We start from the raw sequence: 26,442 nt of genomic DNA on the forward strand, positions 1-26,442 counted from the left end.
CCTGGGAGGCACTTTGGGCACATTTTGATGAGAAATTCTGTCTAAGACCCTCAGACACCTTTTCCTAACCAGAAATTGCTTCTCTTTCCAAGCAGTTTTTCCCCCGTGCATCTGTCACTTTGGACACTGCGTCTCTGGTAGAGGCACACAAACCCCATCAAACAGCATAATGGAATCAAGACAATAAACATTCAAGATTATTAGAGATAGAGAAAAAAGATGAAGCTTTTCAATTTCAATTCCATATAAACTGAAAGGCAAACAAAGCAGACAACAAGAAAAGTCACCTTTAAAACTATGCTGTAGGAGCTGGAATCAGTCCCTGACTCAGGTAAGTGTCCTCCTTTCTCACTAGACTGAACTAAGGAGGCAGAATTTACCCATCTAATTGGAAATACTGACAATGTACAACCCTTAATCCCATGAAATGAAAAATATTACATGTTCAAGTTGAGAAGGGCACCATTTTTAAAATAAAGGTACTAATGTGTCCTCCTAATGAACTGTTTTCATTACCTTCTCACAAGAGAAGGGATTACTGTCCCAGTAAGGATGTCTATCCTTCCCACCAATAAACGGAACATTTCTTCATGGAGATGTAAAAGATGAAAAAAATCAACACTTCTCATTTTAAAGAAGAATCTATTTTTATTCAACACATGAGAGTAAATTAATAAAATTCACAATAACCAGCATTAAAAAACAACAGACAAACCCTGCACTCATTTAAATTGTCTCTACTTACTGGTCACCCACATTTCTACATACAAAATTGTCAGTCTCGCTCATTTCCAGATTAGCGGATATTGACACCCGATACTAACAAAACACACAGTTTATTCACAACTTGGGGGACCTCTAGGGTTATTAAGAAAGAAAGGCAAATCTTCATCTTTTTGTCCATCAAATTTATAGCTGGGAGGAACTGAGATGCTGCACATTAGCAAGGAATGAGACATTGGCACACTATTGAGTCCTAACTCTCTCCTGCGACTAAAGGAAGGAAGGAAGGACTCAAGCCTGCCACCTCCAACATTGTCGTCATTCCATATCCAAGTCACCACAGTGCAAAAGCTATTCAAATAAATAAATAAATAACAGCAGCAGCACCAATACACAAAACATATTAAATCCAAACCACAGTTAAATATCTTCACAACCCGTAACTGTTAAGATACAACTGAAAGCACTCTAACCTAAGGCCTCAGCCCACTGGGAATGGCCTCTCAAAATCTAAGCACATCAGAGTTTGAGAGATTAAATAGTTTCAATAAACTAGTATGTAGCTTTACATACCTTTTTGTGGGGAAAGGATTGACATCTTCAGCTGAAGAAGCCTTACATCTCTCTCTCCTCAAACAGGCACTAAAGTTGTGCCAGTACAGCTGTTTTGGGGTTGCAATGTTATTTTCCCCTCTATCAGTGGCTAGATCAGACCCCTGGACAGGCTAACAGTCTCCCAGAGAGTTAGCATGATGGAGTGAGGGGCAGCATGCCACGCCACGGGGATGGAAGTCCTTTCAAGTAATATTACTGCAGAATTTTATCGTATTTAACTACAGTGTGAAGCTCAAACACAGCACAGATTTACAAATGTATGTGCTGAGTATCCCCACTGGTCTCAACAGGTTTACTCAAAACGTGTGAAGTTAATCATTCATCTAGGTAACTGCAGGGTCAGGGCCTATGTAGAGCATTCACTTGCAAAGACTTTGGTACCCTCCTTACGTCTTTGTGGGACTGAGGTCTTCCTCGTATCTCTATTCAGCAAAAGAATTACAAATGAACACATACTAGTCAAGTCAAGCATAAAGCACGTGCTGACTCGAATCTGTAAAATACCTGATCAAAGACTACAAAACAGCCCTAGAAATTAAGTGTTGTACCAGCACATGGAACAACACCAAGAGCTGATAAGAACACTTCTCCAAGTTTTGCAGGACTATTTTAGAGAGCGCAATTTTGTTAATCAAGCGTAAAGACCACTGTATTGTTTCATGAAACTTGGAGCATAGTTCAGAACAAGACATATGCTTAGAGCTTTAATAAATACAATTAAGAATACAGAGTTCAAAATATCTAGCCTTCATGTTCTACGTATAAACACCTCATAGAAAAAAATTTACTTTTTACATCTTCAAAAAAATCAGAAACATCTATTCTGCAAAGAAGACAGCTATACAAAGAAATGATACGTTTTGAAGACATTAAACCACCTATTCACTAGGTCACACTGCTTACTGAACTGTTCTCTTACAACCTACCACCTAGGTAACTCTTATTTTCTGATACAAACACATTTTGGCTCTGAATTTCAGATGAAAGATTTCTGGTTATTAAGGCCCTAACTGGACGGTGACTTCCATGTAAAGACACCAGCACTGAAACCAGGGAGTACCTAACAGAGAACACTGTGGCAGCAGGCCCTAAAGCAGCTCACCTGGTCAATCCTGTAGTGCTAAAGTATGACAGCTCACAGTTCTCTATCACCCCAAAGGAACAACCTCTCATTTCAATCCAGCCGAGGAGCAGCACAACAATTCCATGACGTTTGCACAACCAGTTTATAATGCCCTGGAAATCATCAGAAACCCCCCTGAAAACTCTAACTCACAATCTACTTTTTGTTGCCTAGGACTCTTTTTTGCACAATCCTAATTGAGGATTAACATCCATCCAGAGAGCCTGTGAAAACTGCTAACTATGGTACACCGCAACAGTAAATACCATTTTATTACCTACCAAAAGGCTGGATGTCGTCCTTGGGATTAGAAGTAGTGTTGTAGTTAAAAACTAATAATAAGGTGAGGTTATTATTGTCTGAGCAGCTTCAAAATACTAATAGCAGCGCATCTTAATAACCAGCCGGCATTGTCCTCTATAAAGTGGTACCCTTAATGTGCGCAAGACAACATAAGGCATACATGCTTTGCTCACCGACACAGGGACATTTCACTGCTAAACTGGCTGGTTGTATTTCAACTTCCTTCTGCTCTCATTTTGACTTTTCTGAAAAACACACAGTTCAGCATTTTAATTAAAAACATCCTATCAAAAGAAATTAAAAGGCACTTGGTATTTCTCTTTGGCTCAGTTGAGGCATGCTGCTAAAACCTTCTCAGTTCCTTCTCTTCATCTGATGAACAGTTGCCATCCTGAGGTACTTATTCATGTGCAAAATTAAGAGCTTCAGGTATTTACCAGTTGCATTTCTCACATTACATCCAGTAAACGTGCAAAGTTCTTCACCAAACAGAAACTCTTAACTATAGAATAATGCATTCCATGAAGGTTTTTTCTGATCAGTTATGCGGTCCTCATTCCAAATCTGGTCCCTTAGCTCAGTGTTCTTTAAACCTGGGAAAGAACAGCAATAAGGTAGGAAAAGTTGAGGTGTGAGGCAAAACAGCCACTGACTTCAAAATGCAGGATTCATCCCTCACTATGTGTTTTTTTATCCTCTGTCCATTTTACTTCTCCAAAACTACAGCTGAAGAGCCCAGATGAGATTTTGATTATGCAACTGTAACTCCATTGATTCAGTAGAACATTTTTTCTCAGCTCAAAAACACTGCCAAGTCAGAGTCACCCTTTCCTTTAAGGAAACCTTTTGGAAAAAGTTACACTTGAAACTCTTGAAAAACACAGAGCAAGCAGCGAAGTAGCTTCTTACCCCCACCTGGATGCTCCATGATGAAAAACCAGGAAAATTATATATTTGGGAAAAAAAACAAACAAAAACTAAGAGACCATGACAGAGAAACCTGTTTTCAGGTGCTCTTCAAAATGAAAAGTGTTCATGATTTGAAATTATCAGAGTGAGATTACTCTTTTGAAGCAAAATTAAAATATACAGAAATGGACACACAGAAAGCTTAACCCCTTCACAGTCTGCACTGCGGTATTATGGGGCAAAAGCTTAGTAATGTGTTTTTAAACTGTTATTAAAGAGCAACAGCCATGTATAACACTTACAAGGTATGATCTGCGTTACACCGAAGTTCCTTCTGAATAAGTCGGAGTAAGAACTGCAAAAACAGTCACAGTATTTGTGTTAATATCTATATACATATACATAGAAACTAAGTTTCAGGATAAGATGCACATCCTTATTCAGTGTCTCTCATTTGAAGCATTACCCTGTCACGCAGAACTCAGTAAAAAAAAAAGAAAATAAAGAAATAAAAAGATTTACAGATGCTCAGACAATGTTTGGAAGAGCAGCTTTCACAAAGAACAGCCAAGAGGAAGATAATTTCCTTTTTGTGACTGAGAGATCAATATCTTTGTAAAAAAAAAAATGGCTTTCCAAAGATACTTTGCCAGCAGATGTGTAAAGAAACCACTAGAGGGAACCCAAGACTTCCAAGAAAACATTACAGAGAGAACTTTTGGAGAATAAAAGTATATTAGCTGTTGCTCTGAAAGACAGCTGTGTGTGTGTGAAAAGCTTTAATGACACAATTAGTCAAGATGAGTGAACTCAGTCATGTTTACTTGTGTGTGCAGGATCAGGACTTTCAAGTGCACTTCAAAAGCTGTGACAAGATAGTACCTAAGAAAGTGGTTTTACAAATAAAATTTGGTGGTTTTCATGTACATTAAAGACAGAACTAGAATTTCCACAGTTCCTCACTGTTATAGGTTTCCTTAGCCTCAGAGTCTCGCTGTTATAAATGGAAATATCTTCACTATTATTAGTGGTTTTAGATTTTAAATCTAACATTGCAAAGGTATGCAAGTGGCCAAGCATGACAAAACTGAATACCATGTAAGAGACTAAAGCCTCTCCAGCTATCTTTATCTTTGAAGAAGTAACAGAAGCACAGTCATCAATATGCTGTTCTGCAAAGAATAGGAAAAGTGGAACAAAAGCTACAAAAAATAGGATTTATTACAACAGTCTAGAGTTAATCCTCTCAAAAGCAGAGCTTTACAAAGGCATTTTAACTGATGCTGCAAAGAAACGTGGGACTTTTTTTTTTTCATTTGGTTTTAATAACTATAAAAGAAAAAAAGCAGAGCTTTAGGTCTACTTGGGAAAACTACAAAAATCTCCCAAACCTCACTCTGCAGTGTAGAATACCAAAAACTGAAACCAGCACAAATCAGGATTTATAGAGCTGTTGACTATCAGAGGGAACACGCTTCAACTGCCAATTTATTTATTCATTTCATTTCCAGAGATTTCACATCTTAAATGTAGAACAATTTACTTTAAAATTTTGGGTTTAACTTGAGTTTAGGAAAAAAAAAAAAAAAAGCCTCAATTGTAACTCAAAGCAAGACCTTCTGCTTTTCTTGTGTCAGGAAAGAGCAGTCTAACAGATTCAGCGTTAGTTCTTCTGCAGGAGCACGAAGCTCAGTGCAATAATACGCAGGCATGGGGTTTTATCTGGGCGCAGCCAGTGCCAAGGAAGGAGTATTTCTGAAGTGTTTCACAGTCACTCCGCCCTTTCATGAGCACTTCTGCCCAGGACTTCTAAAGCAGAGGACAACCAGGAAGCACTTCGGGACATCTCTGAGGCAGTCATAGCAGCATTCTGCTCTGCTGGAGAACAAAGATGGTATAGACGCCTGCCAGGGAAATCCATGGCAAATGCAAAACTGTAATGTACAGGCTAACCTACAGGCGAGTGGAGCAAGACTTGCCTTCCCTTATCTCGTGCCTTCTTTGGTCTTTAAAAGCAAAGCAGGACAAGTCAGAAGTAAAAAAACCAAAACCTTTTCAGATCTTCCTATCCATTATACAGCATCTCAAATGGGGAAAGAAAGAAAAAATCATGCGCTTTGTACCAAGCCACCACACGGGTGCTGCACTCCTTTTCCCTAAACATATGCTCCTGGTTACTGTAAAAAGTTAGGATGCCAGTTTTTCATCTAACCCAGTACAGCAGTTTTAGGGCCCATCTGGAGAATGTGATGGATTAGCTTTCAACAGCCTCATTATCATAGTGATTCTGGTGATATAGAAATGTAGCAAAACATTTGTTATCACTTTGCTAAACTGGCTGTAAAGGAAACAGAAGTAATACTTTCGTGAGTGGAATGTGAGGCATCTTCTAGGCCTACAGATGAAGGTATACTTAAAATTATAAGCATTTTTGGTTAAAATTAGGTGAGAGTTTCAAAATGAGCAAATTTGCTCTTTAATTGAAAATTCCTTACACAACTGGAAGTTTCTTATAAGATGGGGAATTGAAACTGTAAAAGGAAAAACTGCATTTTAAGATAGTTTAGCACAAAGGAAATATATGGCAAATATATAGTAATTTTAAACTTACTAGCAAGGCACATGCATCTGCCACCATAAGCATGTAAAACACATTGTTCCAACCAGATGGGGAAATAAGACCAGCTAAGAGAGGCCCCAAAGCCGCACCTACAATATAACATGAATATTGTTAGAATGATGCAACATGAGATTTACTTTTGATGAAAGATAATTATTCCGAGTTAGAATATCAACTTATCCACCTAGTTAACTCACTACTACCTTATGTATTAAAAGGTCCCAGTAAGTGCAAAATGTGATTGGTACAGTTGCGTGCCAATGGGAAACCTAATACAGGAAGCTGGAAGACTAGAAGTTTGAGAAATGCCTGCCTTTGGCTTAGCAAAGGGCCCACTCAGTATTAAGCTGAACTTTACTCAATATTTCCTTCTACATACCAGTGTGCAGGGCATGAATAAAATATCCCTGATCTTGGTAGCAGCCCAATGGCATCTACTTTTGCTGTTTGTGCCCATTATCAGCCTACCACTATCTTCCTTCCTCCCTCCTGCCTCCCTCAGATGTGGGACCACTAGAGAGATTTAAGGCTAAGTATGCTCTATTCTCCACTTCCAAAGTTGTACCAAGTCCTGGTAAACTGTGAAATGGAGAGAGCTTAGTTTCCCAGACACCCTTTGTTTTAACCTACCACAGCTAAGGTAGCCTACCTTACAGCTGTGGCTTACCTACAGATCCCGTTCCATCGATGATCGCTGTCACTGTAGACAAGGCTCTTGCATTTCCTTTCAGGCTTTTATGGGTACCCTAAAGTGACAAAGGTTGAGCTGAAGTCCAAAAGTCCTTACAGCATCATCTAGCTCACACGCCTCTACATTAAATGCACATTGCGAAGATGCCTTAAATATCCTAGCTAGGCTCCTTTTATCACTACTTACAAGAAGCCTTCTACCCCACCAACCTGCTGCCCACAGCATTCTCCTTTATTAAATCACGTTCTTCAAATGATATGAGCCAAGCAGCTTTCTGTTCTGCACATCATGGATTCAAGGAAGAAGGACAACAACACTTCAGTTTCACATTACGCTGCAATGCTGTTTCCATGGCCCTCTGTTCCCCTACTAATACAGCAAAGCTCTGCTGAACAACAACGAAGATCACTGCTGCGACAGGAATACCAGAGGACCAGAATTATGGATATATACTGAAACGATAACTGAAAGAGTTCTTGAGTCAAAATAAACTGTCCAGTAACAATTTTAGAAGCCAGGTCTTCAGAACAAAGCAATGCTTAAAGGGAGTGACTTAGCAGAAAGACGGAAAAACTGAATAGTTCAAAGAACTGCCTAGACAGACAGTCCTTTATCTCCAATACACTGAGGAGAATCCAGCCAGGTAATCAGCGATTTACATTTGATTGTGTCAGATGCTTAATTGCTGACACCCTAGGAAGTGGTTAGTAGTTTCAACCCTCTTCTCAAAGGCCAGGTAGGGACTTTGTGATGTCAGGCCTTGCTTTCTAGCTGGCAGCCCCTTCAACAAGGCTAAGGATAAAATGGACAATGCATGGTGGCCTTCTTTGTCCTGCCACACCTCCAGGCCAATGACAGAGCCCCAGAGGATATTTAGAGATTTCTGTCCTGTTCCTATTCCTATATTTACACCATCTGTTGCTATAACAGTTTTGCCTCTTGCATGGCGCCTTAAGGAATGAGGACCTTTGAAAGCAGCCTTCCAAAGCCTGGCTAATAAGAAGTACCAGGGTAAATGTTTTTACACAGCACTTGTGACAGACTAACCTGATCCAGCTGGAAGCACCAGCTGCCACAGCAACAGTAGGACAGAGGGTAGCATGGACAAAAGTAAGGGTATGTGCCACATATAGCCTTCTGCACTGATGGGAATTAACTCTCCAGCTCACCTCCCATACAGACATAGCCCCTCCTCTCACTAAAAGATGCAAAGTATAACAAAGGAGAAGGTATCTGTACCGAGACTTGACCTTACGTGCAATCTTCACATTCACTTTAGGAGTCATGTACAGTATTTGGGCTGCCTTGTTAGTAGCAAGAATAATTTGCAAGCCTCTCACAAGCACGACACACACTCATACTAATACATGAACTCTAAAACAATCTCAAGGGCCAAGTTCAGCCACTACCCAGCTCCTTATCCCTTTGCCTTGGGACAATGCAGCCCTTTGATGACCCTGCAGAAATCAGAGCTCTCTCTGGAGGCCAAAATTGCTACACTGGAAGCAGAGGGGAAGCCAAACTCACCAAGTCGGCAGAGACAGCTGTGGTGATCAGTGCGTAAGGGCCATTCACCAGGGCACCACTGATAAGCAGCATCACTGTTGCAAGTTGGACAAAAATGGAAGATGTGAGTTGCCTGGAAGACTGTTAACCAACATCGTAGCCTATGGTTCTCAAATGGTTTACTCCTTCCTTGGCTTCCCTGACCTCATTACAGAATTGGGAAAGGAGGAAAAGCAACATATATTTCTATCTGCTCTCAATGCTTACTCCACAACGTGAATTCACAACTATAGCAGGAGATCAGGCTGAGTCAAAACGCACTTCCCAGGGCCTTTATTGATGCTGCTAGGTCACAGAAAGGGGAAAATCTGACCAAACTGACCCTAAGAGTAGAGGATGCTCACAGGATCCACCCATAAGTCCTTGCTCTGCTTGTACAACACCAAGCACCAGAGGGTCCTAAAACTTAATAAGACCTTTAGGCAGATGAGACACTACTGTCAGCACTTGTGCTTCAACTTATGTTTTGATGTAACAGATAGAAAGCCACAAGTGAATTCAGCCTATACAAGTAAAGTTAATGTTGCTGTCAAAGTACCACAAGCAGTCTTTAAACACCTCTGACATTTGACATAGGGAATATAATAAAGCCTGTGCTGACACAAGCTCCAGAAAGTAGACTAATGATATTAACTAAACCACTTGCTCTCATGCTACCCTTTACTCATTTCCTATTCCCCCTTCCTTACTCTGTAAAAAGCCTGCAAGACAAAGTCTAGGGAATTTGATTCCATACTTCCTCCTCTCGGGGAAAATATAAAATAAAAACAAAAAAAGAGGAAAAGCATCAAACGTAAAAAGTAAAAAACCATGTAAAAACGTTCATCAAACACGTAAAAAGTTCACAGAAAGCCAGGCTGAAAAGAATTTCAAAATACTCACCTACAGTAGCCTCAAGGCCCATTTTACTGACTGCAGAGAACATGTACAACTGTGAAGATGAAAAGCCAAACATGTTAAATACCAACATAATGACCTAGCTTAGGTTCCCCATTTTCCCCATGTTAACTACAAAATATCTTATTTGTTTTTATGCGAAAGCTAGATCTAGGTTTTACTAAACTTTTTTAGACCACAGCAGAATGATTGTCTGGTTGGACACAGGAGGGAGATAAGGGGTATGCTGCTACGCCCCAGCATATCTTTTCAGAGGAAAGGACTGTGTTATGAGACCACTCTCAACTTTAAACTCTCAAACTGCACAAAATACCATTCACAAAGGAATCAAATTAAAAAATATATCTCATATGTCCAGCTGCAAGTTTTCCAACAGTGATAGCACAGAAATTTTAGCCTTTGAGCAGTTAAAATTCTGGCTAAGAACTGAACATCAAATTTTACAAGAGCGATTAATTTTCCATGTAATCCCATAATAAGCAACACATCAGACTGACTTGCTTGCTTAGTAAAGGCAGCACCAATGTTTACACTCACTCACATGCTCAAGTTTTCATGCCAGCTTTTAACCTGGCCTAAACTCCTTATATCCAAGTTAGAAGATGCTGTCAGCAGAACTTCCCAAGGAATACTGTTAAGTCTCGGCCACAGCTGTGAGAGAGAGACAAACTCTTACCGTGGGTGCTGCAAGCAATAACATCATTCCACAAGTTGATGCCCTCTTCTTTAGCCGGTCTGAAATCAGGCCTGCCAAAATTCCACCTGAAACAAGAGATAGGTGTGAGGAAAACATGCTCTCAATGTTTTACACAAAAGATACCAATTATATTTAATGAAAACCAATGCAGATCAAGACAGTAGGATACAATTTTTAATATACAATTACACACAGCAGCACAAAGCATGAGACTGAGAACAAAATTTGCACTTAGCAATACTGTTATTAACCCACATGGTTTTGATTTAGAAGATAACAGAAGCAGACAGTTGTTCTTCCTCCTTGTTTATTCCAAACAAATATCCAGGATGACGGGGTAAGGGCAGAACAGAAAAATTTCCAGAAATCATTTTTCTGCTGCTTTTGAATGCAACAAGTTTTTTCATCAGGTGCCACATGGGCCCACTGCCAGCATTCCGGAATCCACCTGTGTCCAGCTACTCACTGGTCTCTTCACTCTGCACATGAAACTGTAAGCTTGGCTCTCGAGTGCTCTGTCCATGTTGCACTGCAACTAGGGGAAATGAGCTATTCTAGATCTTGGGGCATATGAAATAATCGGTTTTCTCTTCAGGCAGTCACTCCAGGCTCTTTAATTTTCCCTACTTCTGCCATTCTTCTTCAGAGGACATAAGGCACAAGTATTATTAACATATGAAAGCTGTGTGTACCATAGCTTTTTCAAAACTAGCCTAATTAAGGATGAAAAATTAATATATAAAACTTACCGAAGATTCCACCCACATCAAACAGTGTAGAGAGGTCCCCAGCTCTTTTGGCATCAAGATGCTCTAGTGATGGAAGGAAAATATTTTTCTCATTTCCAGACTACAAAATGTACAAATCCTAACACAGCCTTGTCATGCCAGGATAGAGGCATCTTACATAAGTATTATAAGCTGTATATGACAAATAATAATGTATCATAACTGCGCATTCAGGGATACAGTCTTTTGAATGCAATTACACTCATGGCAGGACATTTTACCACTTTAAATAAATACAGTCCAAGCAATATAGCTGTTGATTGTTAAAGTCTGGACTAACAAAATTCCCACTTCTGAAAAGCAACATATTCATAAAGACTTAACAAATGCTTGTGAGGCTCATTGCTGTAAAAATATGACTAGAGTACATTTGGATCACTTATAGCCATCATCATCCTGGATATCTCCATCACATGAACAGTAATATTCATCACGAAATTACATTTGGCAATCCTGCTTTCGCACAACATGCACTCTGCAGTTTATAAGAACTATGAAGAGCCAGCAATTTCCTGAACTCCACTGTTGGCACACACTTAACATTTAGTTGAATGTAGTTAGTGGTAATGCTACGGGGTCAGATTTCCAAAAGTACATCAGGAAGTTAGGCAATCCCGTCCTACAGTATTAAGCATGAAGTTTCAAAAGGAGTTGAATTTCTAAACTCCTTTGTTATTTTTTTATAAGTTTCATAAATATATTTGAAAGAGCAGCATGTGCTAAAAAAGTGGGGTAAGTGGCACTACCATAACCTCACCAACATCTACCACAGCACATCTGGCAGCAGTAAATATCATTAGCCTCTCTATTAAAAGCCCACTGCTTCAAGATACCCAGTCCCGCAGAAGCACTGGTTATCTGGAGTGCACACACAGCAGCCTGTAGCTAAAGGATCTGCAGCTCTATGCGTTTTCATAAGATGTTCAACCTGTCTCTCTCTGCTAGTGGTTACTGCCACACTTGTCAAGCACAGCTTTTCTGTTAGCTAGGAGTTTAAAAGTCACATCATGGCTCACAAGAACACGAATTTCTCTGGCTAAGGAGACTTCCTTTTTCTGCGCTTTACAGCACAAATAAGGGACTTCAATCATGTACAAACATTATTAGAAATAAAACCTTTTTGACTCGTTTACAAGAACGAAAGACACAGCACTGACTCATGGCGTTGTTGAAAATAAGCCAGATTCTGGTTTTATTTGTTTTGAAAACATCCTTTCACAATACTGAATTTATAAAACTGAGAAATATGTTAGTTGGTGACTTCCAACTCCTCCATTACTGTAGCAAAGACAGCTTATTTCAGAAACAGTAATGTTTTATCTTCTTATTTATTTCAAGCTCTTATTGCCAGACACTTCATAGTCATAATTCTGTATCTCTTTACTGTGATACTTACCTACATTTGTGATATAGAGAGGAAGCCAGAAAAGGAAAGTATAGCTCACCAGCTTTGCAAACAAAAGACAAAGGGAGAACTCTATAACCCCCTGAGAGAATAAAGAAAATAGGAAGTTAGTCTCTTGACAGAGGCAATTATGAAAATGGTTTCTAACAAGTATGTAGGCTTTTCTTTTTCTGGAAAGAACTCCCAAGAAGCATTCTTCCCCTGAGAGCCCAAAGCTTGCAATCAGAGCAGACTGTGGTATTTTATTTTTATATGTTTTCTCTTCACTGTACTAACTGACAAAAGAGAGAACAGTAAAACAAACAGGAAGGATTCAACACTGTTTGGGACACCTGCATCATTTATTTTCCTCATGTAAAGAGATTTCATGTAGCATTATAGCAGATTTGGAGTGTATTCCAGAGAAATTGGCATATTTTTGTGTCCTTTAGACTCTCTTTATAAAAAGCTAGTTAATCAGTACGACACAGTTCAAATCATTATATAGTAAGAGCACACTACAGTCAGGGCATATACCTATTTAAAATATTTATTTGTTCCACCCTCCTTCCTACTGGGTATATGAAGAGTACACTTACTGCACACAGCTGCAACCAAACGGACAAATTAACTTATCTTCATTCCCCTTACCATCTAATATATTTTTGTTTGAAATTGGATTTCTTAAATCCCTAGTATGGAGTACTGCAGTCATCAGCACGGACAACACACATATACACAACTCTCTCCGCTTCATATACAACTGTGACCCTTCCCAACCACAGGCATGAAAAATACCACAGAGCTGCAGAGATTCCAGGTGGCAGCAGTAACAGTTTTTCTGCCTGTTACTTCCACTTTGCCACAGGAAAAATGGTTGAGACGGAGGATCAGACTGGGCAGGATGAGATGTTGGAAAACAGTGGTTTGGTGCTGGAGATTTCCTCCCCTACCTTTACACATGGTCCAAATCAATTTGCATCTAATTCTACTTGTGCAGCATACTGAAGCTTCTAGGCTTTAAGCTGAAAAGATAATCAAGGATCACAGTCCCCGATACAAAAGAAACTTCATTTCCATTTACCAGCAGTCCAAATGTTTGGGCTGTCTGAAATGTCTCAATATAAACCATACAAGAGATTTTAAAACTAAAGCTTTTAAGAAAAGCTTGAGGGGTGTAAAATGGAAACCACGGAAGTAAGTTCTGGCACAGAGAAGTGCTTATGGACTCAGCCTGCTCCTTAATACCCATGTGTCATTAACTAAGACCTCTAGTATTATTTATGAGTCCAGAAAAAAAAAACCAAAACAACCCACAGTTTTTACAGGCCTGGATGTTCGTACTTTCTAAGATGCAACCAATGAGCGTATGTCATCTGCTTACTGGTGAAGAGTATACCCTTGTATCAATTTTCCCCTTCTCCTCAGAGAGGGGCACATTGTGTCTTGTGTACCAGAATCTGCTCTAGTCTATATACATCAGTTGCCAATCAGCGCTTCTGATGCAAAGTTATTGTCATCTACCACTCTATCTAGAACTCCAAGGAATTATGAATTCTGAAGCAAAACTTAATTCTTAGAGGAACAGGCAAGAATAGCACATGTACTCACAGGTATTTGCAAGGCTCCAAGAAAGCTGATAGCTGACGTCCCATGTCTACCTTCTCCAGCAACCATGGTGCTAGAGTTCAGTGACACACTGCAGTTTTCACTGTCAATAAGCAAATGCTGCATCTCTGGATCCTGCAATTTTCCCCACCACATTAGAAACAAGAACAATGCATCAAAATACATATCAAGGAATCAAAGACTTCCAAAATATTTTTTTTTCCTATTTTATCACAGAAAGCTACAGCTTTTAAAAATCTCTTGATTTGCATGTAGGGAGTATATATAGAGAGAGGAGAGTATATACTGGATATCAGATTAAACTAGCCTCGTTGTTTATGCCCGAGTGCATAAGCTCCATTATGGAATTAAGTTCCTGTTCTACTGTGGCACAATTTCAGGTTGCAAACCGCACATATTAGGGTATGGTTTAATGGAAAAAAAGTTTCCAGTTTTCCCTTACCCCACTATGTAAATATGGTTTAATTAAAACTGACCATCTACTGAGTACAACACATTTCTATATAAAAGCACGTATTGTCTTCCTTCTGTACAAGTATTAAGCTCAGTTTTCAGACTCTGTAACATCATGTTATTCACCCATTGAAATACAGGCCATCTTTCCAACTGAATCACGGATGCTAGGTGCTTTACGTTAAGCAATCACTTATTTTTCCACATGTTCCATTTGAGTATTGAAACCCATACATTATAAAAGCCTGGAATTCACCAGTAATATCCAAGTTGGGAATTTTGAGTTCTTTTCTAGTACTAGGAAGGATTTTACTCTTATACTGGCTGCTAAGAATACTTGTGGAGCAGGTTATCACTCAACAAGAACAAGACCTCCCACTCTAGCCGTAAGGATATTTTTTTTCATTTTTATCCATCCACCACACTGATGTGAATTCTCAGAATAGAGCTGGAAATTTACATTTTGCAGCTGTACACAGAAAAAAAAATCAGGTATAAATCATCCTCAGTACTTCTTTTCCAACCTAGAAAGAAAAATTACATCTGCTATTTTACACTCAGTGATTCTAAATAATTCCATTCTTAATGAACTTCTTTTAGGAGAAGACTCAAGGCAACCATTTGGCCACCTGAGCCCGGACATTTAGCATAATTTTAGTAGCTACCATGTAGAATTCAAAATATATGTACAGTACTGTTAGATAGGATGCAGGATTTACAAGACCTTCACCCTGATGAGGCATTAACTAGGAGACAGGAAAAACACCTAGAAACTTCTGACATGGCACTGTAAACCTATTTTACTGCACAAGTCATTCCATCATCACCATCTTAAGTATTTATCTTTTGAATTACTGGAACAACTTCAAAACTTGTACTATTCTAACAGCAGCAATTCAAACCACCTATTGTGGAGCTATTACCACTCGAGGAAAAAAAGGATTCGATGGAAGACGCTTCTAGATAGTGTCTTAAGTGAGTATCTCTTGCACAATTTGCACAGCAGATTTAACCAGGATTGTCTAAAGTAATGCTGCTCATTTTCCAGCCAGGTAGCTTAAGGCTTACTTAAGAAGAGTGGATGAAATATTGAAGCGGAAGTGACTGAACTCCAAATAACTTATTTAGCAACTCATGCTGGAAACTTTTATCGACAACATGGGATTTTTACGCTGCATGTAGTGAAATGAAAAATAAAACAGCAGTTTATGCTTGGCAGAGATAACATTGTTCAGCCTTGCCAGTTTGTCACAGAGTGTGATTAGGCATATGGCACACTCTTGATGTCTGGGGAATAATTCATTATCCCTCAATTCTGTGTAATTTTTAAGAGGCCAATCTGACATACGCATTAATGAACACACAGAAGTATTCAGGTCATGCATCCAAAGCCCCATTCTGATTTCAATCACTGCATATCCTGAATATTTGCTTTCTTTTTACAGTAATTGAGGAAGTCGATAAAAAAAATCAGTAAAAGCTGCTATTCCAATGTGCTTGGATGAGACCAGCTCATAGATGCAAAACATCTGTCGTTTACACAGACACAAAAGCTGACTGTCATAATTAGCTCAGCGTAACTGTAACACAACCACTATAAAAAGGAAAGATGTTCAACTCTGCTTTAACAGGAAAAAGATTATCTTCTGTCACAGGCAGAAAATCAGAGGGTCCCAAACATTGACAAACAAGATTTTTTAACTTATAATTAATTTATTTCTTAGTCTGATTAAGACTCCATAATATAAACATATAACTCAGCTGGCAGGGTTGGAGTTAAGGGGTGGAGAGGGCGGGAATATCGACAGGATTGCCAGCAAGGGTCCTCATGCTTTGTTGTCCATGTTGATTCTCTGTCCTACTCATAAGAGAGCACCAATCAGGGTCAGAAGGGACACGTTTTCTTTGTCTGCTTGCTATGCAGACTCTTTGCACAGGCTGACAGTAGAGGTACTAGCACAGTTAGAAAAGAAATCTGTCTACTAATGTATTGACTATATTTTTGCTTGGTCTCCATGGCTGTCTAAAGACACCTGCTGATATTCTTACACCTCCTCCCCTTATCCTCCAGCTGGTTGTGAAATAATATTGCCAAATGGATTCTGGGCTGGGGAATGTTCTTGGGCAGCTCAAAATTAACATAAATAAACCCAGTACAGAGGGGATTTAACCTGGACTGATCAAAATTATGTGTAAAGTGTATCCTTAGCAAAAAATTCTAAACCTTTTTATCAACATTGATTATACCTTGTGAATGCTGATTATTATTCTGTGGGCAAAGAATGAAAAGGAGTATCTATTTTCCTGCAAAAATCTTAAAAGTTAAAAAAAAAAAAAATTGTCATCCCAGGATATGATGTACCAAGTGTACCCAGTACAAATACAAAATTTCAAATGGAAATTTTTGGTTAATGTCCACTACAAGACAAAATGTCTTTTTGCTCCCAAATGGGCAAATCCAGAACTCAGTTTCTAGTAAGAATTACCAGCAATTACAGTTAAAAGTTTTATGCAAGATCTCTGTGATTAATCACTCATATTTAGAACTCTCTGTCTCCATGTATAATCTTGTAAGTACATACAACCATTATATCAAAAAGGGAGAGAACTGAGACTGCAAGGACAGGACAAACATGATATAAGCAGTTCAAAGACTTCAAATATTTTGCAGTGCATTTCTTTTGCTGGAATTGTATGAAGATCAACAAATGAGTAAGCATGCTGTCTTATTCAACTCAGTTTCCAGAACCAATGTTAGACAATGTTTAGTTCCCTCATCTGAAGTTACATGTGTATGAAGTAGATTTTGGCACCATAAAGGATGAACAATAGTAACTGTAAATACTCCATGTGAGCCTTAGGAAGTCTTCTATTTTCCAACAATATGTAATATTTTACCTGAGGTTTGCTGGTTTCCTTAGCATTTAAGGTGGGCATCTGGACCCTGAATCGAGCTGCACCATTCATGAAGGTTTTAGAACTCTGAAAAAACACAAAACAAATACCACTCATACTTCTGTAGGCTTGTTTTTTAAAGGATCACTTCAGAGCATCAAAAGTCTTTGCGCATTGTGAGATAAACATAAACCCAATTGGAGCATCTTTAACCTAATGGCAGTGTATTAGGGGTTTTTAAAGTTCCTACATAGACCTGCAGCAACGTACATAAAATGCAATCACAAATTTATTTGAAGGCTAAGTTCAGACTGTTTTTACATAGAAGTGGCATACTGAAATCAGAATAAAGTCATGCCACGCCTCATATCTTTTGCTGCTTCTTCCTCTACTGATATTTCATTGACCTTGCAAACCTACTTTTTTCTCACAAGCAGATGATCCTAGTAGCAACTATAGAAGTTGCTTTGTGTCAGGAAAATCCTGATTCTTCATTTCCCTAACCCTTTAATATTAAAGTTTATCTTTCTAGCTTGTGCACACTATATTCTTCTAACTCAGAAATGGATTGTGCTCTTATGGGCAGGAGGGTTAATGAAGAGTCTAAGCACCCCCAGCATGCTTAGTACAGAAATTAAGGCAACAAGCTATATTTTAGACCCCAGATGGACCTGATTTTTATACTTACTAATTAACAAACGCATTACTGTATCAATTCACATCAAAACTGCGTTAATTGGAAAACATCATTCTGAGATCCTTAGTCTAAAAAGATTTATCAGGGACATTAAGGCTTTTCCACCAAATTAAATGTACAGCTTCAAAGCAGGTTTGCAGTCAGGAAGGGACAACCTATTGCTAAGACCACAAGAGGCACTGTGATTCCTCCAGGATGTGTTTTTTTTAGTATCTAATCACACTTTGGATGCCATATTAAAAAAAAAACCAAACCAAACAAATTTTGCCACAAATAAAACCCTTAAAACCCACCACCACAAATTAAAAAATGACTGTCCATCCTCACTGAACATTTTAATTCAAAATTAATCATGCGGTAATTCTACCCCATCAAAACTAGAAGGATATGTATTGCAGTATTCTTTAGACAAACTGCCATTCACAACTAAGTCCTTCTAAAATGGCAAAAAAATTGTGATGATAAACTACGAATTTCTGCTGCCCAATGCACATCTGAGACACAAGCAGTCTTGGGCATGTGTACCCTAAAATAAACAAACAAACAACATTCAAAGCCACTAGGCCTGATAAAACAAATTTTATATTTTATCTTACAGAAAATTAGGCTCTTGTCAAAAAAGTGATTTACAACAATCTATGGGGAAGAAAATCCATTATCTAGAGACAAGTCATCTACATCTTTATTCAGCAACTCAGCAGAGAAAAAATGAAAGATTTTTTTTATTTGATTGTCAAAAATAAGATTTACTGTAGTAAGGAGGAAATGTTTGAGGAAAAGGACTAGACTGAGAGGCTGCACATTTAATACTTAGACTTCTTTCTCCTTTTCAGAAGATAAAAACTGCAACTTGGTAGCTTTTAAAGGCGCAAGCACTTTGCCACAGGAGTTTAAGAGAGTTAAGTTTCCTGGAAACACAAAGTCAGGTTAAAGAAAGTTCCCAGAACATAAAGAAAGCATGTTCTGTATGAACTTGCTGCAACTGATGAGTTTACCTATGAGAAAAAAGGTAGAGAGAGAAAGGGAAGCAATGAAAACAGTTCTTAAATCATCACATTTCATAAATGCAAGTAAAACTAATCTTAAATTTTCAGTATGAAAGTGCACCAGTGCTTAATAAAGCACACTAACTTCTTGTTTGTTTTTGTCACAGGAATACAGTCTTTGGGAAAGTCATAGATTAAGCACCCAATGCTAGCATTTAAAAGTGCTTCATTGTACTCAAATATTTATTTTGAAAAAAAATCAGATTCATAAATCAGAGACAAGGGGAATACAAGCAAATGAAGCACAGTCCAAGAAATTCATGAACAAAGAATAAGAACCACACATTCAAGGCTCAGTGCCTGGTTCTCCATCTGTGCTTCTGGACAACTCAATGAAATCCAATTACTCATCACTATAAACTCTGTAGAAATACTGGGCTTACGCTCATGCTGCAAATAAACAGTAGACCAAACTAATCCAAGATGGTGATATCACACAGAGATGAACCTGATCTAAGAATCTTAATATAAATCTACCCTAAGGGCTTCCCTCATGCTGAGCATTTATTTTAGTTGTGCTTAAATTTAACTGCCCTTATTCTTCCACAGTAGGGTTCAGCTTTCGGCTGTGCTGCCTACACTCAAGTACAACATCTGTCCAAAGTGACCTACTACAGCCTTACAAGCAAAGCAAGCGTATATGTTTCTCTAGTGCCTCAGAAAAAACATTTCTAACTATTCACAAAAGCATACAGATTGTTGAGGTGGTCAATGAAATGACAGAGCGAAAAAATACAGCTAGCATTTTATGGCTGCCAGCAAAATCCATCCCCTTGCACAACACAGCTAAAATTTTTTGCCCCCAATAACAACACAGTCTATTTTACCACACGAATCTTCCTCTAATTACCAATCTTTATGTTCAGACATTGTCATTACCACATCTGCATTTGTGGATCTTCTTGAACTTCTATTCTTACCTTATTAACTTCCTTAACTTCTAAATCCATCCCCCTCACAGTGAACAGAAGTTGTGAGCGTTATTCACTAAAGAGTTAGGATCCCTTGTGCTCTGTAGTCCACACAGGTCTGAAGAGAGGTATTTGCACAATTGGAACAGCATATAGCTTCCTAAGACAACAGCAAATCTTATTCTAAGGGTGGAAAGCAGGTGGGGAAGCACTTTTATACATCTCCTACGAGACAGGCAGATGTGAATATAAGGAAAAGGGAAGGAAGAAGTGATGCTTTTTGCTCTGGAGAGCAAGGTTTCCAGGAAAACAGAAGGTCAAATGCATGCCTACACAATGAGACTGAGCCTGAGCCTGGAGCAGTGATTTGGCTGGTGTTCTAGAGATGATTAAGCCAAATGCTAGCCCTTTTCTGGGACTGGGTCAAGAATGGAAGGGGAAAAAGCTCCTAAAATACTAATATTTTGTTACAAATATCACAAGTAAATACTAAATATCATTTTTTCCATACCAGTTCCTTGAGACATATGAGCAATGTACTGTGCAGAACTCTTTAGTTATGCTTTTCAGTAAAAATGTGTTTGAAACAAGAAACAAGTAACAAACATTTACCTCCATAGAGCCTAACAGCGAATTCTGTAAGCATTATGTTCCACCTGTTATAAACAGCAGCTGAAATGTTCATGGGAGCACTTCTGAATGACACAGAAGCTAAGGAAAAAAATTTCTTCTGTTAAGAGTCTCTAAAAGCCATCTAAAATATTTTCATACTTCACAGAAGCTACCTTTAAGGAATGAAAGAGAATTAAATGAAAAATACAGAGTGCATTATGACCACACCTTATCTCACAGTAACAAGCTAAGAACAGAGTTCCAAGGAACACTAAAAGTATTCAGCTTTATCAGGAATGCTTCATATGAGGAAAAAAAAAAAACATTAACTGGTAAAGAATTGAAAACACAGACTAGAAAAGCTGCCTTCAGTTACTATTCAAGACAAAGAGAGCATTTCAAACATAAAAAGCCACCTATCTGAAACTGCTGGAAGGTGGTAAAAAGCTGCAATCATCCCTGTACAGTCTACTTGCAAGACTTGCAACTAGAAGGTACAGTTCACATATACCTACATGTGCAGACAATCTCCATGTACAATCCCCTAGCACTGGAAAATATACGTGAGATTCCCTTGTAATCTTCCCTCCAACACTTTCCACAACAGCTCTGATTTGCCCTCACACATAGGGAACCTTAAGGCCTTCTTCGCCAACCTTCTCCTATTATTCTTCCAAAGAACTAGTTGGAAATGTGGCTGACCTGATTGCCCACAGGTTCCTGGGAGCCAAAGGAGAAAGAGCCTGGAGCAACATGATCTCTAGGTTTTGGTTACAGTAGAGACAAACACATATCAGAGTCTTACGGAACAAGAAACATAGCTGAACCTGCAGAGGCACTTCTAAACAAAAGTGGGCTACAAATGAATTTCTGTTACAAGAAGTTGCACACAGCTGGTCTTCTTAATGCTCTCTTCCTTGTTCCTTTTCATTTTCCTCTTGTTCTATTTAAATTACCTCCCTCCTCTTGGGTCAAACCTACATGAGGCAAGAAAGGAATCACCTACTCACATAGTAGCCAAAGCTTTTAAGGCACATATTTTTGCCACTGATATGGCTTTCTACACTACTTAATTATAAGTACATAAAATGTCTTATGAACTTCTGCTTCGCAAGCATTGGCCAAATATCTTGGTACCATAGCTTAATCACTTCCAACCTACTATTAAAAAAGCGTTTGAAGAGAAAGCTTTTCTTTCAGAAACAATTAAAAGTCATGAATTTTGCTGCCACCATGGTACAAGGAAGGATACATGCAATCCCCATCTACAAGAAGGGTTGCAGGTAGGATCCAGGGAACTACAGGCCTGTCAGTGTGACCTCAGTGCCGGGGAAAGTCATGGAACAAGTAATCTTGAGTGCTATCATGAAGCATATGCAAGAGAACCGGGTGATCAGGCCCAGTCAACATGGGTTTACGAAAGGCAAATCTTGCCAAACTAACCTGATCGCCTTCTATGACAAAATCACTCGACTACTGGATGGGGGAAAGGCTGTGGATGTAGTCTTCTTGGACTTCAGTAAAGCCTTTGACACAGTTTCTCACAGCATTCTGCTTCCGAAACTGTCAGCCTCTGGCCTGGACAGGCGCACACTCTCCTGGGTTGAAAACTGGTTGGATGGCCGGGCCCAGAGAGTGGTGGTAAATGGAGTTAACCCCAGCTGGAGGCCAGTTACAAGCTGGGTTCCCCAGGGCTTGGTACTGGGTCCAGCCCTGTTCAATGTCTTTATCTATGACCTGGATGAAGGCATTGAGTGCACCCTTAGCAAGTTTGCAGATGACACTAAGCTGGGAGGAAGTGTCGATCTCCTGGAGGGTAGGGAGGCTCTGCAAAGGGATCTGAACAGGCTGACCGTTGGGCTGAGGCCAATGGCATGAGGTTCAACAAGGCCAACTGCCTGGTCCCGCACTTGGGGCACAACAACCTTATGCAGTGCTACAGACTGGGGGAAGAGTGGCTGGAGAGCTGCATGGAGGAGAAGGACCTGGGGGTAATGGTTAACAGTCGACTGGACATGAGCCAGCAGTGTGCCCAGGTGGCCAAGAAGGCCAATGGCATCTTGGCTTGTATCAGAAACGCTGTGACCAGCAGGTCCAGGGAGGTTATTCTCCCTCTGTCCTCAGCACTGGTGAGACCGCACCTTCAGTACTGTGTTCAGTTCTGGGCCCCTCACCACAGGAAGGACGTTGAGGCTCTGGACCATGTCCAGAGAAGAGCAACGAAGCTGGTGAGGGGGCTGGAGAACAAGTCTTGCGAAAAAAGAAAGAGTCATTGGGCACTGGAACAGGCTGCCCAGTGAGGTGGTCGAGTCACCTTCCCCGGAGGTGCTTAAGGAACGGGTTGATGAAGTGCTTAGGGACATGGTTTAAGGGAGTGTTAGGAATGGTTGGACTCGATGATCCAGTGGGTCCTTTCCAATCTGGTGATTCTATGATTCAATGTTCAGCAATCCAAAGAAAGCTTAGACATTTGCACAGACACACATGCGCACACATCAACTGCGCTTCAACAATGCCTTAAGCAGTCAATCTCTGATGCTGGATTTTCAAACTCTTGTGTCAAGAGAGTTGCATGTTCCCTTGTAATGTTGGGAATATGCGTTCCACGGTTTTTGTGGATGACAGTATATTTACAGCGTAGAAGAGTTCACTATCTTGCCAAAATTTAGGCCCTTTGAGTAAAAGCTCTCATACAATAGCAAGATCCACTGCTTTCACACCAGTAAAATATATGAATTCCAAAACTCACTCTATATTAAAAAAAAAAAAATCATCTATGTATAAACAGCATCCCCATCCCTGAGGATTTCAAAATTTGATAGGCAAGCCCTAAGCAATGTGATTCAATGTCAAATTTAGATCTACTACAAGCAGAAGACAGGACCATACAATGTCCAGAGGTCCCATCCCTTCCAATTTAAATTATTCTGTGATGCCACAAAAACTAAAGCATTGATTTGATGACCCATACCACTAAGCACAGATTATTTCTCTCTCATTTTCACAGCTCTTTTTAATGTCAGTTTTGGTTAAATAAAGGCCATATTATATCATAATCAAACTCGCTGTCACAGACTCACTGTTTGCTCCAATCTCCTTACCTCAGCTTCATATCCATCTCTTGCTCTCTCTTTCCCTAGCCATGTGCTCCTACTGTTCCTTCCTCTATCCAGCCTTCCATCCCCAAACCCGTCAATACATGGCTCATCGACACTGTGTCAGTAAAAAGGCTGTTTGCCCTTTACTTTCTACAATGTCTAATACAGCGTTCTCAAACAATGAGACTCTTCACAGGATATGGTTGGCAGTTATTTCATTATGCCATATGTAAGTAAGGAAGGCAAAAGCAGCAGATTGGTCAAAATGCTCTTAAGATGGCCAGGAAGACCGGAGGAAAGTAAGAAAACTGAAAAAAACCAAAACAAATACACAGAACAGTTTTTACCCGGTTTACTGTAGTAAGATCATTCATTTCTAAACTTTAAACTCATTCACTTCTTGAGTCACATTGCTTTGATAGAAAGCTAATGGTTTACCAGTAAAGCGCAGAACACACATCATTCTCTCAAGTATAAGGTCAGTTTTAACAGCTTGGCACAAAAAAGCCACGTAGATTATCTGATTTCCAGAACTATCATATTAAACGTATCATATTAAATTAGGAAGCAAAAGTCAAAACAGAAAAAAACATTCACTTACACTGGATGGTGTGCAGGAGCAACTTATATCTTTAGGATCTGAAATACAAACCCACACATAGTTACTAGTGAAAATAAACATAAGGAATATCTTTTAAAACACCAGCAGTGTAATTTAGTGGCAATAAACCAATACTCAGATAACACAGAAGGAGTCCTGGTAGAAATGTGTAACTATAGCTTTAGGTAAAAAGAAAAGGGTGCTCCATGGTACCTTCCCCATCTCAGGGCCACATTAAGTGCTATTCTGACAGTTCAGCTCATTACAGAATTCTAGTTATAGCTGCACAACTTTTTACTTCTTGAAATAGGACAGTTACAGTAAAATAAGTGTCATACTAATATCTCTGAGTTTACGTAGGGACAGGATGGGGCATTCCTTTTTAATTTTGAATTTAAAGTGACAAAACTTGCTCTATCAGCTGATTTCTGTATGTCATAGCACAGAACATGAATGGCATGGCCTGAATGGGAGCACAGAATATACATTGCAGCCAGGTGGGACATTCTGCTCAGATACACTTGAACAATACATAAAAAAAGAAAGTAATGACAGGGCAGTGGACCAAATTCCAAGTGTTGTGCTCCCAGGTATGCCAGAGTCTGAGCATATAAACTCTTTCAACATAGACTAGAACGCTTCCTAGAACGCTAGATGGAGAAGTTCTTTAAGTATTGGTATAGCTTGAGGAATATACTTTGCATTGGGTCATTTAGCTTAAACTGCTTGTGTTCTTCACCCACAATGAGCCCTCGATGGTTCTATCCCATTAAAGCACTTACGTTCAATAAGAAACAGGAAACAAACGATCCCCATCACAGCAATGATAACACCAGGTATCACAAAGGAGAGACCCCAGCACGTAGACACCCAATAAGCAGCAATTAAGGATCCCAAGATATTTCCCACTGATGTATGTGAATTCCAGATTCCCATGATCAAACCTCTCCTGCATTTAAAAAAAAACAGCCAAACCACACATTTCTTATTATTCCAACAATAAGCATTACGATCTTGAGAAAAGTATATTAAAAATGACCATTCATCTGTGTTGTCAGTGAAATATCTGCAATACTATTGTTCTTTAACTGACCACTTCTTTAGGCTACAGTTGTTCATCTGGCAATTTCATAGCACCTCAATATTAATAGAAGCATTCTAAATACTTCTCTGTGCATGACAGAACTCACCCTGCATTTAATAGCATTTGAAAGCACCACTAAGGCTTGCAGATTTCTGGATACAGTTTCTTTGATAAAAACAAGCTTGTAGATGTTATGTAGCATATGCATGCTAACTCTGATGCTTCTGGGAATGAAAGTCCTCCTGCAAACACACTGCACTGATAATCCAATGTTTTGGGGATATGTTAGACTTATCATGCAGAAAAAAAACAATCTGCACAGGATAGGTAGAGCAAATTCAGTATATTCTGATCACATTCCAGACTTGCTAAGTACTAGTAGAAAATAACACCCGTGGCAAGCTTGGCTAACAGACACATCAAACCGCTGTCTGCCTGGAAATACCAAATCAGAGTTGGTATAGAATGGCTCCATCTGAACGAATGTAAACCACAAAAATCCTACTAAAGTCATGACAGTTAAGAGGGTTTTTTTATCTTGTAAGCCACGGGAAAACTGCCTTGACCTCAGCAGGAGCTTACCTGGAGCAACCTAACTCAAACTACACCAAATCTCTGCCTTTGGCTGAAGACATGATCTAAGAGGTTTCATGGAATGTGAAACAAGGAAAACAAGAACCAAATCACTGACATTCAAACCAGAGTCCTATCCACCAGTCCACTGCGTGGTCTCCTAAAAGTAAAAGCTGTTACTTTTGCACACAGCAAAATCTGGATAAACGTATTTGTTTTGCACAGACTCCACAAATTTGTTCAGCATTGTATGATAGTTATAATTCTTCGCATTTTGTAACATTCATCAAAAAGACTGCAGGAGTGATGGAAAGCTAGTTTAACCCTACATCTTCTTATCTATCCTGTGATTTTATATAGAAAGCATATATTGTTAATTTTTGTATGTCCTTCTTTTGAACTGACTGAAAATAATGTTAATTCAACAGTATGTATCTACAACAAGTGGCACTAGAGTAGCATTAGTATATGCTACATGCATGAACCATTACCAGAGCCAATGGATTTAGCATGCAGCTCTTGCAAAA

At 39.2% G+C, this 26,442-nt stretch overlaps 1 protein-coding gene across 5 annotated transcripts in view; it reads right to left on the minus strand.

Annotated features, from left to right (window-relative positions):
• Positions 1 to 296: 296 nt before the first annotated feature.
• The window catches only part of SLC37A1 (solute carrier family 37 member 1), a 38,597-nt gene continuing 12,451 nt past the window's right edge, over positions 297 to 26,442 (minus strand). For 2 of the 5 annotated variants that reach the window (XM_054076114.1, XM_054076124.1), the window contains exons 9-21: positions 25,041 to 25,207; positions 24,259 to 24,296; positions 17,297 to 17,380; positions 13,928 to 14,059; positions 12,329 to 12,419; positions 10,894 to 10,956; positions 10,124 to 10,209; positions 9,433 to 9,481; positions 8,512 to 8,585; positions 6,961 to 7,039; positions 6,285 to 6,382; positions 3,976 to 4,028; positions 297 to 3,357 (exon numbers count right to left, since the gene is read on the minus strand). In XM_054076114.1, coding sequence (XP_053932089.1) covers positions 3,342 to 3,357; positions 3,976 to 4,028; positions 6,285 to 6,382; positions 6,961 to 7,039; positions 8,512 to 8,585; positions 9,433 to 9,481; positions 10,124 to 10,209; positions 10,894 to 10,956; positions 12,329 to 12,419; positions 13,928 to 14,059; positions 17,297 to 17,380; positions 24,259 to 24,296; positions 25,041 to 25,207 — 1,030 coding nt within the window. In that variant the 3' untranslated portion in view covers positions 297 to 3,341. The remainder of the gene's footprint in view (positions 3,358 to 3,975; positions 4,029 to 6,284; positions 6,383 to 6,960; positions 7,040 to 8,511; positions 8,586 to 9,432; positions 9,482 to 10,123; positions 10,210 to 10,893; positions 10,957 to 12,328; positions 12,420 to 13,927; positions 14,060 to 17,296; positions 17,381 to 24,258; positions 24,297 to 25,040; positions 25,208 to 26,442) is intronic. The other 3 variants (XM_054076099.1, XM_054076100.1, XM_054076107.1) reach the window with 2 other exon arrangements.

This window comes from Cuculus canorus, chromosome 1, assembly GCF_017976375.1.
Source record: "Cuculus canorus isolate bCucCan1 chromosome 1, bCucCan1.pri, whole genome shotgun sequence".
NCBI classification, from domain to species: domain Eukaryota; kingdom Metazoa; phylum Chordata; class Aves; order Cuculiformes; family Cuculidae; genus Cuculus; species Cuculus canorus.